Source organism: Trichosurus vulpecula, chromosome 6, assembly GCF_011100635.1.
Source record: "Trichosurus vulpecula isolate mTriVul1 chromosome 6, mTriVul1.pri, whole genome shotgun sequence".
Lineage (NCBI taxonomy): Eukaryota > Metazoa > Chordata > Mammalia > Diprotodontia > Phalangeridae > Trichosurus > Trichosurus vulpecula.
In genome coordinates, this window is record NC_050578.1 from 31665849 (window position 1) to 31681137 (window position 15289).

Below are 15289 nucleotides of genomic sequence, written 5' to 3' on the forward strand. Positions count from 1 at the left end.
TGTTGTTAAAGGTCTATGGGTGTATTATTAGTGAATAGATTTTTAGCTATAGCTTAGTAGTCCAGTTTTGGACACAGTCACACAACTATGCACACAAAGTCAGGGCCTTCCCAAACCTGTTCCTAATTGATTTATTCCTTGATTCTTTTCACCATTCCACCCATGTTATGGTTTCCAAATGCTTCATCTCTTGTTCTCTTATTGCCACAATTATCTTATTGCCATGATCATCATTACGTAATTTTCAATGGGGATTTGCCGAGGGAGGGGATCAAACCAGTTATAGATGGAAGTATTAATTGTGCTGCCGAACATAACTTACTTCATTTTGTGACAATATTCAGAAAGCAAAGAATGGATATGAAGCAAAATCATCAATGAGCTTTCTTTCCTTCTGGCTCAGAAACACATGTCTGCTGAAGCACAGCCAGTCAGGATTCCCCTACAACATCAAAGTGATAGATGGCTTGGTGTCAGGATTCTCCCTGAAGCTCTGTGGACTTTCTAATACGGGTAATTACTTATATATCCACCATTCTACACAATTTCTTGTACAGAATACAAGGAACATTTGAACAGAGCTTATATCTAATGTGGAGGTTCCTATAACTTGGACCAATGGAACTCTGTCTCCTGAGATGGATGGATAATTCACCTGGATTATCAAGAGGATTATCTCTAATGCTCATTTTAATTCATGAAGCTATGGATAGCATCAATGATGGTAACATTATTAAAACCAGACAAGCTATAGCAAGGCCAGGGGGCTGTCTCTCTTTTTCATCAGCCCTTTCTCAATATCTTCACACTGATCCCTTTTTTCCTAAGATGATCCTCTCTGGCCCCTAAATTGCCTGGGATGTCCTCTCAATTTCCTGCCCACTGTCAAAACTTCCTATCCCCAGTGAGTGAAAATGGAGTAGCACAAATTCTGATATTACTGACAAATAGAATGCATGAAATAGGTTTTCTGCATCATTGTAGATTTAGAGCTATAAAGGACCTCAGAAGTCTTCCAGTCAGATCTCCTCATTTTACAATCAAGGAAACTGAATTCCTGAGAAGTTAAGTAAGTAGCAAACCCAGTACTGGAACCCATATCCTCTGGCTCCAGATGCAATCCTCATTCCTTTGTACTATATGACCTCTTTTAAGGGGTGATACTGATGTACCCCAAGGAAATATGGGGTTAACTAGGTTAACTAGGGCTGATATAAAGGTGAAGAAGGGGTAGGGGAAGACAGGTCAGAGGATCTGGAGAAGTAGACATCAGTAAGGAGAGTACCTTGTTCACCTAGTATACTATATTTTCCATAGTAGACAGGAGGAAGGGCTGATTGCTAGATGCTGGTAGAAAACACAAGCCAATTCAACTTAGGGAGCTAGGCTGTTTGTTTATTTATTAGTTTGTTTTTTGAAGAAGAGACTAAAACGTGAGGAGGGGAACAGTCTGAGGACCAAAATTCATGGGGCTAAGCAGAGATCCAAGAAGGGGAAGTCCAGAAGGTATGTTGGGGCATGCAATTAGCAATATAAACAAAAGCCATGAGATGTGGTATGACCAAATGCCAATGAGAGTGATGCTTCATTGGCTGCTACAGACATTTCTAGTGGCTTTTTCTCCTTTACTACTTTAAGGGGAGTGTTTTCATTGTGTCTTTACATGGGGCTTGGAACTGAGAGAGGGTGGAGACTTCAGATAGGACAACGGATAAGTTAGTTTTGCCCTGGGGACTTTCTGCATCCCTTATACATCACCTCATCCTCCACTTCATCTTTGCCCTTGTATTCATATACTCTAACTTGGTGTTTGGTGTGCAGTAGGTGGTTAAAATACCCATTGATTGATTGTTTGTAAGACTGTCCTTGAGACAAATTAAAACATTTGAATGGAGATTTTTGAGAGATAGGATCTTTTAGGTTGACTTTTAATTCATGTTGGCATTAAAAATCATTGAAAATCTATGATCTAAAGAATTGGCTAATCGCTATATTCACAGACTTTCTTCTTCAACTTTCTATCTCAAGCAAATTTTATAATTTCTCAGCATAATCATCCACTTAGGGCTTACTCCAGTGCCTCATTCTGATGTCATCCTTCAACTGAGACTGTTCTTTCTTCAAAGTTAATCACCAGATCTAATGACCTTTTCTTGGACCTCATCCTTCCTAACTCTGCAGTTTTTGACACTGTTGATCACCTTCCCCTTCTGGCTACTTTCTCCTCTCTAGGTTTCCACAATGCTACTCTCTCCTGGTTCTCCTCCTACCTGTATGACTGCTCCTTCTCAAGTCTCCTTCTCTGGATTTTCATCCAGGTCATGCCCACTTACTATGGATACTCCCCCAAGTATCTAGCCTGAACTTTCTCCTTTTATCCTTCTCTTGCTTGGTAATTTGACTAGCACCATGAGTTCATTTATGGTCTTTATGCTGATGATTCTTAGATCTATTTATTCAGCCTTACCTAACCTTTCTTCTAACCTCCAGACTTATATCTTCAATGGGCAACTCAAGCTGGAAATCCCATAGGCATCTTCAGTTAAACATGTTCAAAGGGAACTTAATTATCTTTCTCTCCAAACCTCTCTTGGAGTTCCTCTTTGATAAAATCTTCAAAGCCTCAGTGCAGCCACTGGTATTCACCTGTTCTATTGTCTCTGCCTCTTCCAGCAAAAACCTCCTAGGTATGGCTCTATCAGAAAATTGAGAGGATGAGAGACCATCTCAAGAGAGATGAAGTGGTCAACAGTATCATATGATGCAGAAATCTCAAGTAAGATAGGAACTAAAAAAAGATCAAATCTAGCAACTAGCAACTAGAAAGATTAATGATGTTGAAAACATTAGACTTAATATAGTCATAGGGATAGTGGATAGAGTGCTAGACTTGGAGTCAGGAAGAAACTGGGTTTGAATCATGTCTCTAGCCTCTGGACAAGGCTTTCTGCAGATGTTGCTTTCTTCCTCTGCAAAATGAGTTCACTGAGTTGGAGGTCCTTTCGAGCTCAAAATCTATTATCTTGTATAGGAGCCATATTCCAAGACATTAAAGAGTGATGAGAAGGACATAGTGAATATAGATAATGTATTATAGCTAAAAGTTTAGTGGTGAAAAAGAGGAGAGAGAAATAATAGAAAAAGAGGGTAGCATAGGACAATGATTTTTCAAGATAGGGGATTCATGAGCATGTGTTTTTAGGCTGAAGAGGAAGGAGTCAATAGAGATGAAAAGAAATTGGAGATCCAGGGGAAAGGGAATGGGGATAAATGCCTCTAGGCAGAAGAGGATAGATGGAGTATAGAAGTGAGGAGTGTTGTCTTGAAAACACTAAACAAAATGGGATGTATGGACAGGTGTCTGGGGAATTGAGTGTCAAGAAGATAGTCATAGAATCTTTGAGTTGAAAGAGTCTTCAGAGAGATTACCTAGTTCAACCTTCTATCCAATTCATGAATCTCTTTATTAGTCAGTGGTCAGTCAGCATACTTTTAATATGCTCTTACCACATGTCAGGCATTGTGCCAAACACTAAGGATACAAATGCAAACAAAAAGAAAAATAACCACTGCCCTCAAGGAGCTTACATTCTAATGAGGAAGACAATTTATAAAAGAGAGCTGAAAAACACGGAGGGGAGTGAGGAGCTTATATTATAATGGAGGGGGGGTGAGACAATTCATAGAAGAGAGCCAAAAAACATGATGGAGAGTTGAGAGGGAGGCGCCTACATAATGGCAGAGTTGAACAGTCAGAAGCAGAGCCAGGAGACGGATGAAGGATGGATAGCCAGGACCTCTCCACAAAGTGGAGGCTCTGGAAAAACTCATAAGCTCCTACTCTATCTTTCTCACTGGTTCTTTTTCTTCCTAGACCAAAAAAATGTTGATGGTTCGCAGGTTCCTGTCTTCAGCCTTCTTTTATTATATACTCTTTACCTTGATAATCTACTTCCTAAATCTTTATCTCAAAGCCATGACCCTTCTCCTGACCTGTAGAACTACATACCCAATTATCTCTTAGATTCTTCCAGGTCTTATCCTCCTGGTGCTTTAAATTCAGCATGTCTCAAACTGAACTCATCATCTTACTACCTAAAATGATCTACACTTCCAGATTTCCGTATTTCTGTGAATGGAACTGGTATTCAAAGTCACACAGGCTTGAAATTTCATATCTGATTCCTCCTTCTCCCTTGTTCCTCACTCCTAGGCACTATTATCATTCCTGTGTCCTACAAAATCTCTTACATCAGTCCCTGCCTTGCCATTCCCACCACCACCATCCTGGTTCAAACTCTCATAACCTCTTAAGTGAACTACTACAAGAATTTTCTTTTGATTTCCCTGCCTTCCCACTCCCAGTATCTCTCCCACTCCAATCCATCCTACATATTGCCAATAGATTAATGTTTTACTAGGGCCCAGAAGATAGAGTCTTTGAGCTGGAAGAGAATCTACCTCCTACCATGTCATTTCCAGCCTCAAAACACTTGGGTGGCTCGATATTGCCTACTGAATAAAGTAAAACTTCTCAAGGCTAAAATGAAAAGATTATTCTTCCTATGGTCCCACCTTAGCTTTCTAGTTGTATCTCCCATTACCCCCCCATGGAAGCCCTATGCTTTAGCCAAATTAGACAGTCCCTATTCCTTTAATGATTTCTCAGCTTGGTGTTTTTTCTTCCCTGTGCCTGGAGTGATCCCCAGACTAAAAGGGCCAGCTAACTTTAGTCCTCCTGCATTCAGAAGTAAGCCTTCCCTTTCATCATTGTACTCATAGCTCTTTTGGCACTGCTCAGGTTTGTAATACCAGGATATAACACAATGCTTGCCCAGCACTTACCACAATGACTGCACATGATAGGTACTTAATAAAGCTTGTTGAGTTGACTAGACTTGACTTACACATAAAAGACATTCCATAAATACTTGTAGTCAGCAAGTATATGTTAAAAGCCTACTATGTGCCAAGCATTGGGATTGCAAATACAAATGAATTCATCTTCTCAAATTAGCTTGCCCACATACCTCTTTGGGGATTTGATGGGTTAAGTCATTTAAGTTATGCACAATCAGTTTGGTATTGCTTTCCCTGTGTTACCAGTGATTCAACTTCCCTATTACTATTGAAAGTTACATAAAGGTTATGCTAATTTATAAGATAACTAGAAATGGATACAACTGGAATTGACAAACAAGTCTAATAAAAGTGATAATCAATGAACTTTCTCCTGATCTAATCTAACTTTGCTTATGTCAGGCTCTATAAACTCTTTGGTATTTATCTGATATTTTTTTTGGTTGAGTATCATAAAAGTCACAGACCTTTAGAGCTATAAGGGACTGTGGTGATAATAATTAACATTTATAGAATAAGGTTGGCAAAGCACTTTTTGTCATATGTTATCTCATTTGTTCCTAATAAAAAAATCCTGAGATGTAGGTGATATTATCGTCCTATTTTGCAGATGGAGAAACTGAAGTGGAGAAAGGTTAAGTGATTTGCCCAGGGTCACACTGTTAATAAGTGTCTGAAGCAGAATTCCAACTCAGGTCATACTGACTCCAAGTCCATTGCTTAATCTACCATGCCATCTCATTACCTAATCTTATTACATATGTACTTAATAATACTTAAATAATCTACGACTTCATTACTGAGGGGATTTAATAATCTATGACTTCATTACTGAGGGGATTTTTTTTCTATCAATGCACACTGTGTATCTTGTGTATTCCTTAGTAGATCATCTTAAGAGTTACTGTCCCTGGAAAATCTATCACCTAATGGATGATTTTCTGTTAATAAGAATCTCTGAACTTAAATAGCCTGGCCAATACTTGAAGCCTTTCCAGGTTAGTAGAAACTGGCAGTCCTTGGCTTTTGCAGGAATAGCCATGGGCTACCTTCACATCATGATGAGGTACTGAGGGAGGAAGTTGGTGAAGAATCATGGGTAGTTGCAGAAAAATAGCTCAAAGTAAATGATCATTCATATTCCCAAGTACCCAGACTGTGGGTCTGACTAATGCAAAGGACAACTGAGTATATGACAGATGGCCAATGGAGTAAAATGCAGTTTTTTTTTATAATTTTAGACAGGATTGAGTGAATGATGGGGATTAGCAGAGTTTCGATCAAGAGTCTACTGCCACTGGAAAAATCTGCCTACCTTAAAAATTTAAGAATTTGCTCACTTTGCAAACATGGAATGATTCTGTCTTCTTTCAAATGATGTAACAAATACAAAGAAATATTTTGCGCTGCATCCAACTCCAGCAGAAAGAGCGGTAGCCTTGGAATCAGAGAATTTGGGTTTAAATCTCTCCTTCTTTTTGATGCTACTATCTGTAGGATATTGAACAAGAAATTTCACTTATCTAGCTCTCAGTTTCCTTATCTGTAAAATGAGAGACTTGGACTTCATGGCCCCTTTAGTCTCTTCTAACTCTAGACCTGATACCTTCTCTTTTTTTTTCATAAAGACTAGATCTCTCCATCTTGCCCAACCTAGCAGTATAGGGACTTCTCATGGCCTGATCTCACTTCTGATTAGCACAAAACCTTTGAACTGCTCTGCTTCCAACCTGGGACGGTTTGCTCCTCCTTGTGCAACCTTGAGGCCTCTCTTCTTTCAAGGACTCAATTATTAATTAATTCCAAACTTAATGTGGATACCCCACATCTGCATAGTCCACTGTAGCTCAGAACTTCTGAGGTCAAGAGATCTGCCAGTCTCAACTTCCCCAGAGCAGGAATTACAGACATGTACCAGTACTTCCAGCCAAGTCTCTGATCCTATGAGAATTGAGCTTCAAAGGAGCAGTGGACTTACATCTTAATGTTTTGATTAATAGTACACCCAGATCTTAATCTAATATAATTTTAATGTTAATAGTAATGAATTAAAAAGCATTTATTAAATGTTCAGAATGTGCCAAGTACTAGTCTAAGGTTCTGGGTATGTAAAGAGAAAAAGAAGACAGTCAATCTAAAAGAATTGATTCTTTAATTGGAGGGGACAGTACATACAAGAGGTTGTATCAGCAGGGTTGATGAGAAGGCCCCAAAGTCCTAAAGGTACAGGGTGAATGTCAAGACCCATGAAACTTTAGGATGCAGCAGAGACTCTGCTCTGCAGGGTGGAGAGCCTGGAGGGCACTGGACCCCCACTACTGGGAAGGATCAGAGTGAGACAGAGAATTCTGAGTTCTCTCCAGCAGAGATGGAAATCAGAGTCTGGTAGAGGGGAAAGGTTGGGGATAGGATTTGGAAGCAGAGGAGATTGTTTCTTCCTGATAGCATGAAACAGCACGTGGAATTCTGAGTAGCGAATGACTTCTGTGCCTTCACAGGTTGCCAAAGGGATATTTTTCAACATATGTCATTTTCCGGTCAAGACGTTGGCAGAGAGATCGCTCCAGACTCTAATGTATGCCGTACTATTTGTACCTATCATTCAAATTGCTTATTTTTTACATTCTATGAAAACACATGGCACATAGGATCACAAAGGTATGTGGGATTTTGGCTGTCATTTTATAACAGATTTTGTAATTTGCATGTTATAAAGGCTTAGTCTTTTTCAAAAAGAGCCAATGGTGCTGTGAATAGATGGCTGGTCTTATATTAGGAAACTCTCATGTAGCTGTGTGCCAGGGTATGTCCCTGGGTAAGCCACTTAGCCTTTCCATGCCCCAGGCAACATTTTTAAAAAATATATTTATGTATTTTTAGTTTACAACATTCAGTTCCACGAACTTTTGAGTTTTAAATTTTCTCTTTCTCCCTCTCTTCCACCCTCCCCAAGATGGCATTCAATCTAATATAGGCTCTACATATACATTCACATTAAATGTATTTTCACATTGGTCATGTTGCAAGGAAGAATTATAACCAGTGGAATGAACCACGAGGAAGAAGAAACCAAACAAAACAGAGAGAAGCAAATAGTTTGCTTCGATCTGCACCTTTTTTTAAAGACTACAAATTATAGACAAATTTCCAACCCACACTTGGGTTCCCTACTCTAATGAAATTGTAGGTTTGGATCAAAAACTTTCTACAACAATACTCCTTTAAAAATTAATTAATGAATTTTTAGTTTTCCACATTCACTTTTATAAGATTTTGAGTTCTAAAATTTCCCCCTCCCTCCCCTCTTTCCTCCCCTCTTCCTTCCCCAAGAGGTCATGCATTCTGATATAGGCTATACATGTGTAATCATATTAAACATATTTCCACATTAGTCATGTACAATAATACTCTTTGAGCAGGGGAACATGTTGGAGGCTAAGATAAGATAGGATAAGAAGTCAGTATTCCTCCAACCAAAGTCCCTGATTTCTCTTCTCCCAAGCCCAATTACCTTACCAAAGCCTTTACGAGAAATCAAGGTCAAAGTCTACTTACCTTTTGTCAATATTACAAAATTCTAGTCCCTAAAGTGCCTCCAGTCACAATTTTTTTAAAAGGAAAGAATAATGATCCCTCTGTTCCTGAAGGAGAGTTCAATTATAGATGCTTTCCCTACTTACCTAATGTTTCTCATGCTCTTTTAAATTTGCTTTTAGAAATATGTGTTTTCTCAAGACATCAAACAATGGAAAACCAAGCTCCAGAATACCACAAGTCAACGCCACCTCAGGATATAGTCTTCTAGGCTGCAAAGATTTGCCTGGTAATGTGGTAAAATAACAAGTAATAACTGATGAGAATCAGTAAGACAAAGGGGTTAGATTGGAGAGGATTCCTTATTCTAGACATACGTCTACTTTTCAGTTCTTTCTCTGGATGCAGATAGCATCTTTTTTCTTATGTCCCTTATTTTTAATCTATGTATTTATAATAGTCAAAATGACTTAGTTCCTCAAAGTCTTTCTTAAAACAATATTGCTGTTACTGTATACAATGTTCTTTCAGTTCTGCTCTCTTTCCTCTTCATTATTTCGTGCAAGTCTTTCTATGTTTTTCTAAGATCAATGAACTCATCATTTCTTATAGCACGGTAGGATTCCATCACAATCACATACCAAAGCTTGTTCAACCATTCCCTAGTTGATGGGGATCCCTGTAATTTATAGCTCTTCGACACCACAGTTTGTCTAATGGTAGCCATCTCTAGGGTGGGGTGAGGGGGGAGGGAAGAAAAAAAAAGGAGAAAAAAGAAATTTACATGATAATTTTATTATATATTCAAAATAATGGCAAGTTGTACATACTAGATTTTCAGTTTCATGTGAAATAATCTTTTTTTATTATACTATGTTATAAAAATGTTTGTTTCATTCCATAAATTAAAAATAAAATACATTTTTAAAAAGATTAGATAAGATTGCCAAGGCTATTCTAGCATTGTGGTAGAGTGGAATGGGGTGCTGGACATGTAGATAGGAAGCCTTGGGTCCACATGATCAGATATTTAAAGTCAGGAAGGGTCTTAGAGATTGTCCAGTCCAAACTTTTCATTTTATAAATGAGGAATTGAGGTATGGAGATAATGAGGGCCTTGCCCAGGGTCATACAACTTGTGATTGTCTAAGGAAGGATTCAAACTCAGTTCTTCCTTGTTCCACTCACTCCCCGCTGCAGATATTAATATTTCCGTTTTGCTGCTGGGGAGACTAAAACTCAGAGAGATGAAATAATTTGGCCTTAGTCATGTAGCTAGTAACTGGATAGTGTTTGTAGAGAAAAACAACATGACTGAATGGATAGAAAGGTGGCTTCAGAATTATGAAGACCTGAGTTCAAGTTCTGCCTCTGATATATACTGGCCAGGTGGCACTGGGCAAGTCTCCTAACTTTTCAGTGCTCCCTGTAAAGCCTCTAAGTTGCAGAGTTGGTGCTTATCTACATTGGTTGGAGTGAGTTCCCCATTCAGAGTTTCTTATACCAATGAAATCACAGGAGAAAGGAGAGGGGGAGAGGGAGGGAGAGGGAGAGGGAGAGGGAGAGAGAGACGCAGAGGGAGACAGAGACAGAGAGAGGGGGAAGGGAGAGAGAGACAGAGAGGGGGAGAGAGAGAGAGAGAGAGAGAGAGAGAGAGAGAGAGAGAGAGAGAGAGAGAGAGAGAGAGAGAAACAAGTGATAATAGCAGGATGAAACCAGTCATACCTATATATTTAGTCAGCTAGGTGGTACAATGCATAGAATGATGGCCCTGGAATTAGGAAGACTGGAGTTCAAATCTTCCTTCAGACCCTTATTAGCTGTGTGACCCTGAGCAAATTACTTTAACTATTCTCTGCCTCAGTTTCCTCATTTGTAAAAATGGGGATAATAATAGCACCTTACCTCCCAGAGTTGTTGTGAGGATAAAATAAGATATTTGTAAATAAGTGCTGTATAAATACTAGCTATTATTATTTGTGTGTGCATTTTCCATTTTTCATATCTGTGACCAGTACAGACCGGTGCCATAGACAGTGGTATTCTGGTGTGGACTTTGAAGGGGATGAGTTGGAAGTTGTCTATGTTCAAGGAGCTGAGGCTTGTGAAAAAATCTGTACAAACAAAATCCGCTGTCAGTTTTTCACATATACACCCCACCAAGGAGAATGCAAGGAAGACAAGTACAATCAATTTTCTTTTTGAAAATTAGCTAACAAAATTTTTGAACATATTTTCCATTTCTACAAAAACTACATCTTTAAAAACTTCACATTTTTCTTCTTTTTTCTTTCCTTCCTTTCCTCCTTTCTTCCTTCCTTTCCTTCCTCCCTTCCTTCCTTCCTCCCCTCCTCCCTCCCTCCCTTCCTTCCTTCCTCCCTTTCTCTCTTCCTTCCCTCCCTCCCTCCCTTCCTTCCTCCCTTCCTCTCTTCCTTCCTCCCTCCCTCCCTTCCTTCCTCCCTCCCTTCCTCACTTCCTCCTTCCCTGCCTCCCTCCCTCCCTCTCTTCCTTCCTTCCTCCCTCCCTCCCTCCCTTCCTTCCTCCCTTCCTCTCTTCCTTTAATTCTCTCTTTCTTTCCTTCTTTCCTTTCTTTTCCATATATCTTTCTAGGTGTAAGTGTTCCTTAAAAATGTCTTCAAATGGTTCTCCAACTAGAATAGTCTATGGGACAAAAGCTACGTCTGGTTATACTTTAAGAATGTGTAAATCGCCAAGCATTTCTGGTAAGTAAAGTCCTTATTTTTCTAAGTGTAATCAGATACCTTGTTATATTATAATTCAATGAATCCCTGTCTTTTGATGGTGCCCGTTATTTTGAATTACCTTGAGGGTGAAGGTTCTCTGATTTTATTGCTTAATTCTGGACACTGGCTTCAGCACTTCTTACCATCAGAAGACTGGAGTCCAAATCCAAGTTCCTAGTTGTGTGACTTTGGGCAAGTCGCTCCATCTCTCTAAGCCTCAGTTTTCCTCATCTATAAGATAGCAATTGTTAGACTCGTACCATCTATCTCATTAGTTGTCAGTCTCAGATGAGATAACATAGATGACATGCTTCATAACTTCCCACTCTATGTCCATGTAACATGCGTGTCGCCTCTCACTCTCGTTATAATTGTTCGTAGTCTGCTCAAAGACAGTAAGATCAAGGGTAGTTGGAGGCATGCGATCTGCTCCCCAAGAGTGGCCGTGGCAAGCCTCCTTACAAGTCAAACTGAGAACACGGAGTCATGTGTGTGGAGGCTCAGTCATCGCGAATCAGTGGGTCGTAACGGCGGCCCATTGCTTTGATGAGTGAGTATTGACTCTTCTCTTTAGATTCCAATAGAAGGAGGGGGAAGAATACCGGGGAAAACCTCACTATCACCGTGTCGTTATTATTTTAATCTTCACGTCGGGAATTATTTTCCTTCATTTCTTGGCTCCCTATTGCCTGCTGTTCTCATTTAAATGTGCACCAAGGTGAAGAGTTCTTGCTGTGTTTTAGAGAACTGATGTATACTTCACAGTCTCATTAACATGGACTAATTGGGGAAGAGGGAAGGAAGGAATGAGGGCCAATCTGTGCAAGTGAAATTTCTACAAACATAGGCATTTTCAATGAATATAGGGACAGCATAGTTTTCCACAGCGGGATGCTATTGCTTTCAAAATTAACAGCTCTGATGTCTTCACAAGAGCAATTAAAGAATTATAAAAAGTAAAGAGAGCTTCCACTAGCTTACAGTAAACATGCTGTAACTAAACACATCTCATATATATATATTTTTAAAAATTTATTTAGTTTTAGTTTTCAATGTTCATTTCCACAAGAGTTTGAGTTATAAATTTTCTCTCCATCTCTACCCTCCCCCCCCACCTCAAGATAGCATGCATTCTGATTACCCCTTCCTTCAGTCTGCCCTCCCTTCTATAACCCCATCCCCCCCTTTGCCCCTCCCTGCTTACTTTCTTGTAAGGCCAGATAGATTTCTATACCCCATTGCCTGTATATCTTATTTCCTAGTTGCTTGTAAAAACAGTTTTTAACATTTGTTTTTAGAACTTCGAGTTCCAAATTCTCTCCCTTCTTCCCTTCCCGCCCACCCTCATTGAGAAGGCAATCAATTCAATATGGGTTATACATGTATCGTTATGCAAAACACTTCCATAATAGTGGTGTTGTGAAAGACTAACTATATTTCCCTCCATCCTATCCTGTACCCCATTTATTTAATTTTCTCCTTTGACCCTGTCCCTTTTCAAAAATGTTTGCTTTTGACTATGCCCTCCCCCAATCTGACATCTCATATGTATTTAACTGCTTTTACTAGCTGTGTAAACCTGTGGTTAGAGCTCTGGACTGAAGTTCTGAGTTCAAATCCTGCCTTGCTATCACTAAGTGTCTGATTTGGGCAAGTCTCTTAACTGCTTTTGGCCTCAATTTCCATATATATGTATATATATATATACACACACATACATACATGTATATACATATACATACATACATATATACATATATACATATATATACATATATATATATATATATATATATATATATATATAGAGAGAGAGAGAGAGAGAGAGAGAGAGAGAGAGAGAGAGAGAGAGAGTAATAGCACGCGCCTTGATGGGATGCTGTGTGAATCAGAGAACCAGTTGAGTAGCAGATCAGTATATAAACATTTTATTAAGCATCTGCTTTGGACCAGGCTCTGTACCAAGCTCTGGGGATACCAAAAGAGGCAAAAGAAAGCCTTTGTCCTAAGTAGCTCACAATCTAATCTACGAATATGTATGAACAAGCTATATTCAGGATAAATAGGAAATAATGGAAGGAAGGAAGGCACTAGAATTAAGAAGGGATGGGAAAGCCTTTCTATAGAAGATGGGATCAAATGAGATTTTACACACTCCCCCCCCCCCCACACACACACGTAAGCCATTCTGCAAATCTTAGAGTACTGTATCAACGATAGCTAGCTATTAATTTACCAACAGCTCAAATGGTGAGGACTGTTGCTAACGACGGAAACAGAGCTCCAAAAACATGAGGGAGGAAAAAAACAGTTGTTTTTTGTTTTCCTGATTTTTTAATTGGGAGCAGAGGTTGGTCAGTGGGGTGGCAATGTAGGGAGATAAAAAAGCACATCAAAGTTTGAAATTTGGGAGTGAATAGGGCATTCTGTACATTTAAATATTCTTATGAAGTTTTTTTTTCCTACCTCTAGCTTACCATCATCTGATATTTGGAGAATTTATACGGGCATTTTAAATCAGTCAGAAATCCAGGCAGCCACACCTTTCTCCAGGGCTAAAAGGATTATTATCCACCCTCAGTATAAAATTTCAGAAACGAAACATGATATTGCCTTAATCAAGCTTGAAACTCCCATGAATTTCACTGGTATGTAAACTGTTCTCCACAAAATTATCAACTTGAGTTTTCTAGATTTACATTTCACAGCACATTGTGTAAGGCCTTTTCCATCAGCATTTGACTTTTGGCATAGGGAATAATAACTGCTACTGTTCCCTAAGGGAAAGACAAGTCTTCTTTCTAAACTAAAAAAGTATCATCCAGAACAAGAGGCTAACAAGTGATGTCTCATAAATTATTGAGATTAAAATCAGAGGAGATGATGCATCCCAGGTGCCAGAAAAGCACAAGGCTAAACGTGGGTGGTGATCTCAAACATAGAACCTTATCAACTTGCCATTTGGTGTTGTAATTAAATGGAGACATTGCCACGAGCAGGCGGGGGCTAATGAGTCAGAGAGCAATGTCCAACTAAGCACCAGATGGTGTGGTTGGGGTGAGATTGGACTGAAGGCAAGAGGTTGGTTTGGAGACATGCTATGGGGTACCATATTCTGAATAAGCTTTAAGAAGGAAGAAATTAACATTTTTCCCAATGGTAAACTGGTGCCCCAGGCACCAGTGGGCAGGGGAGGGACGGGGAGAATTTAGTAATTTCTAATCCCCATAATGCCCTGGGATGATGAATTCCCTATAAGTTGGCCACTTTCTTATGCCATTATCTTTAATGTATTATTGGATATTTAACAGAAAGTGGAGAGATCTCAGTCTTAGGGTTTCTACAGCAGGACATAGCATTGGTGTGTGTGTTTGCGTGTGTGTGTACGCCTATAAAATCAGAATTTTTTCCTTCTTCTCTAACCAAACTCTAATATAACAAATACAATCTAGATTTCCAATCAGCTATCTGCCTGCCTTCAAAAGAAGACATGGCTTATACCAACTGCTGGGTGACTGGATGGGGCTTCACTCAGGAAAAAGGTATGGAATGATGTTTAAAAATAAATGCTCATGAGGGGGGGCTTTACCTGTAAAATAAAAGAAATGTAAAAAAACCATCTGGGGCATTTCAGAGGAATCTAGAAGTAAATCTAATCTAATACTTCTAATCTAGAAGTAAATGAGAGGCATCATGGAGTAGTGGGTAGAGGGTCAACATTGGAGTCCGGAAGACCTGGGTTTGAGTCCTGCCTTCTGGCAGGGTACACACACACACACACTCATATATATGTGTGTATATGTGTGTATGTATATGTGTATGTGTGTGTATACATACACACCGTAGTGTGACTCTAGGCAAATCACTTAGCTGTTAGTACCTAAGGCAACTCTCTAATAGTAGAGAGAATTGTGTTGATCTGAGAGGGAGGGGTTTCTTCGCTGGTCACGCCATTACATCAGTGAAATCACAGGTCCGAATTAAAAAAAACAAATAGAATAGAAACACACCTTTTCCATTCCTTCAAAATCTACTCACCTTTTGCACAATTTTACCAATCTCTTCTTCTTTGTTTTGAATTTCTTTAATGTAATTATCACCATAATCAACATAATGTTTTAAGTTTGGCATAAAGTTTTACACTTACTATA

The 15289-nt window shown here is 39.2% G+C and overlaps 1 protein-coding gene across 1 annotated transcript in view; it reads left to right on the forward strand.

The window, feature by feature from the left end:
- The window catches only part of KLKB1 (kallikrein B1), a 33034-nt gene that overhangs the window by 9617 nt on the left and 8128 nt on the right, over positions 1 to 15289 (forward strand). The window contains exons 6-13 of the mRNA XM_036763551.1: positions 404 to 513; positions 7359 to 7518; positions 8577 to 8683; positions 10415 to 10577; positions 11005 to 11117; positions 11520 to 11688; positions 13611 to 13786; positions 14591 to 14680. Coding sequence (XP_036619446.1) covers positions 404 to 513; positions 7359 to 7518; positions 8577 to 8683; positions 10415 to 10577; positions 11005 to 11117; positions 11520 to 11688; positions 13611 to 13786; positions 14591 to 14680 — 1088 coding nt within the window. The remainder of the gene's footprint in view (positions 1 to 403; positions 514 to 7358; positions 7519 to 8576; positions 8684 to 10414; positions 10578 to 11004; positions 11118 to 11519; positions 11689 to 13610; positions 13787 to 14590; positions 14681 to 15289) is intronic.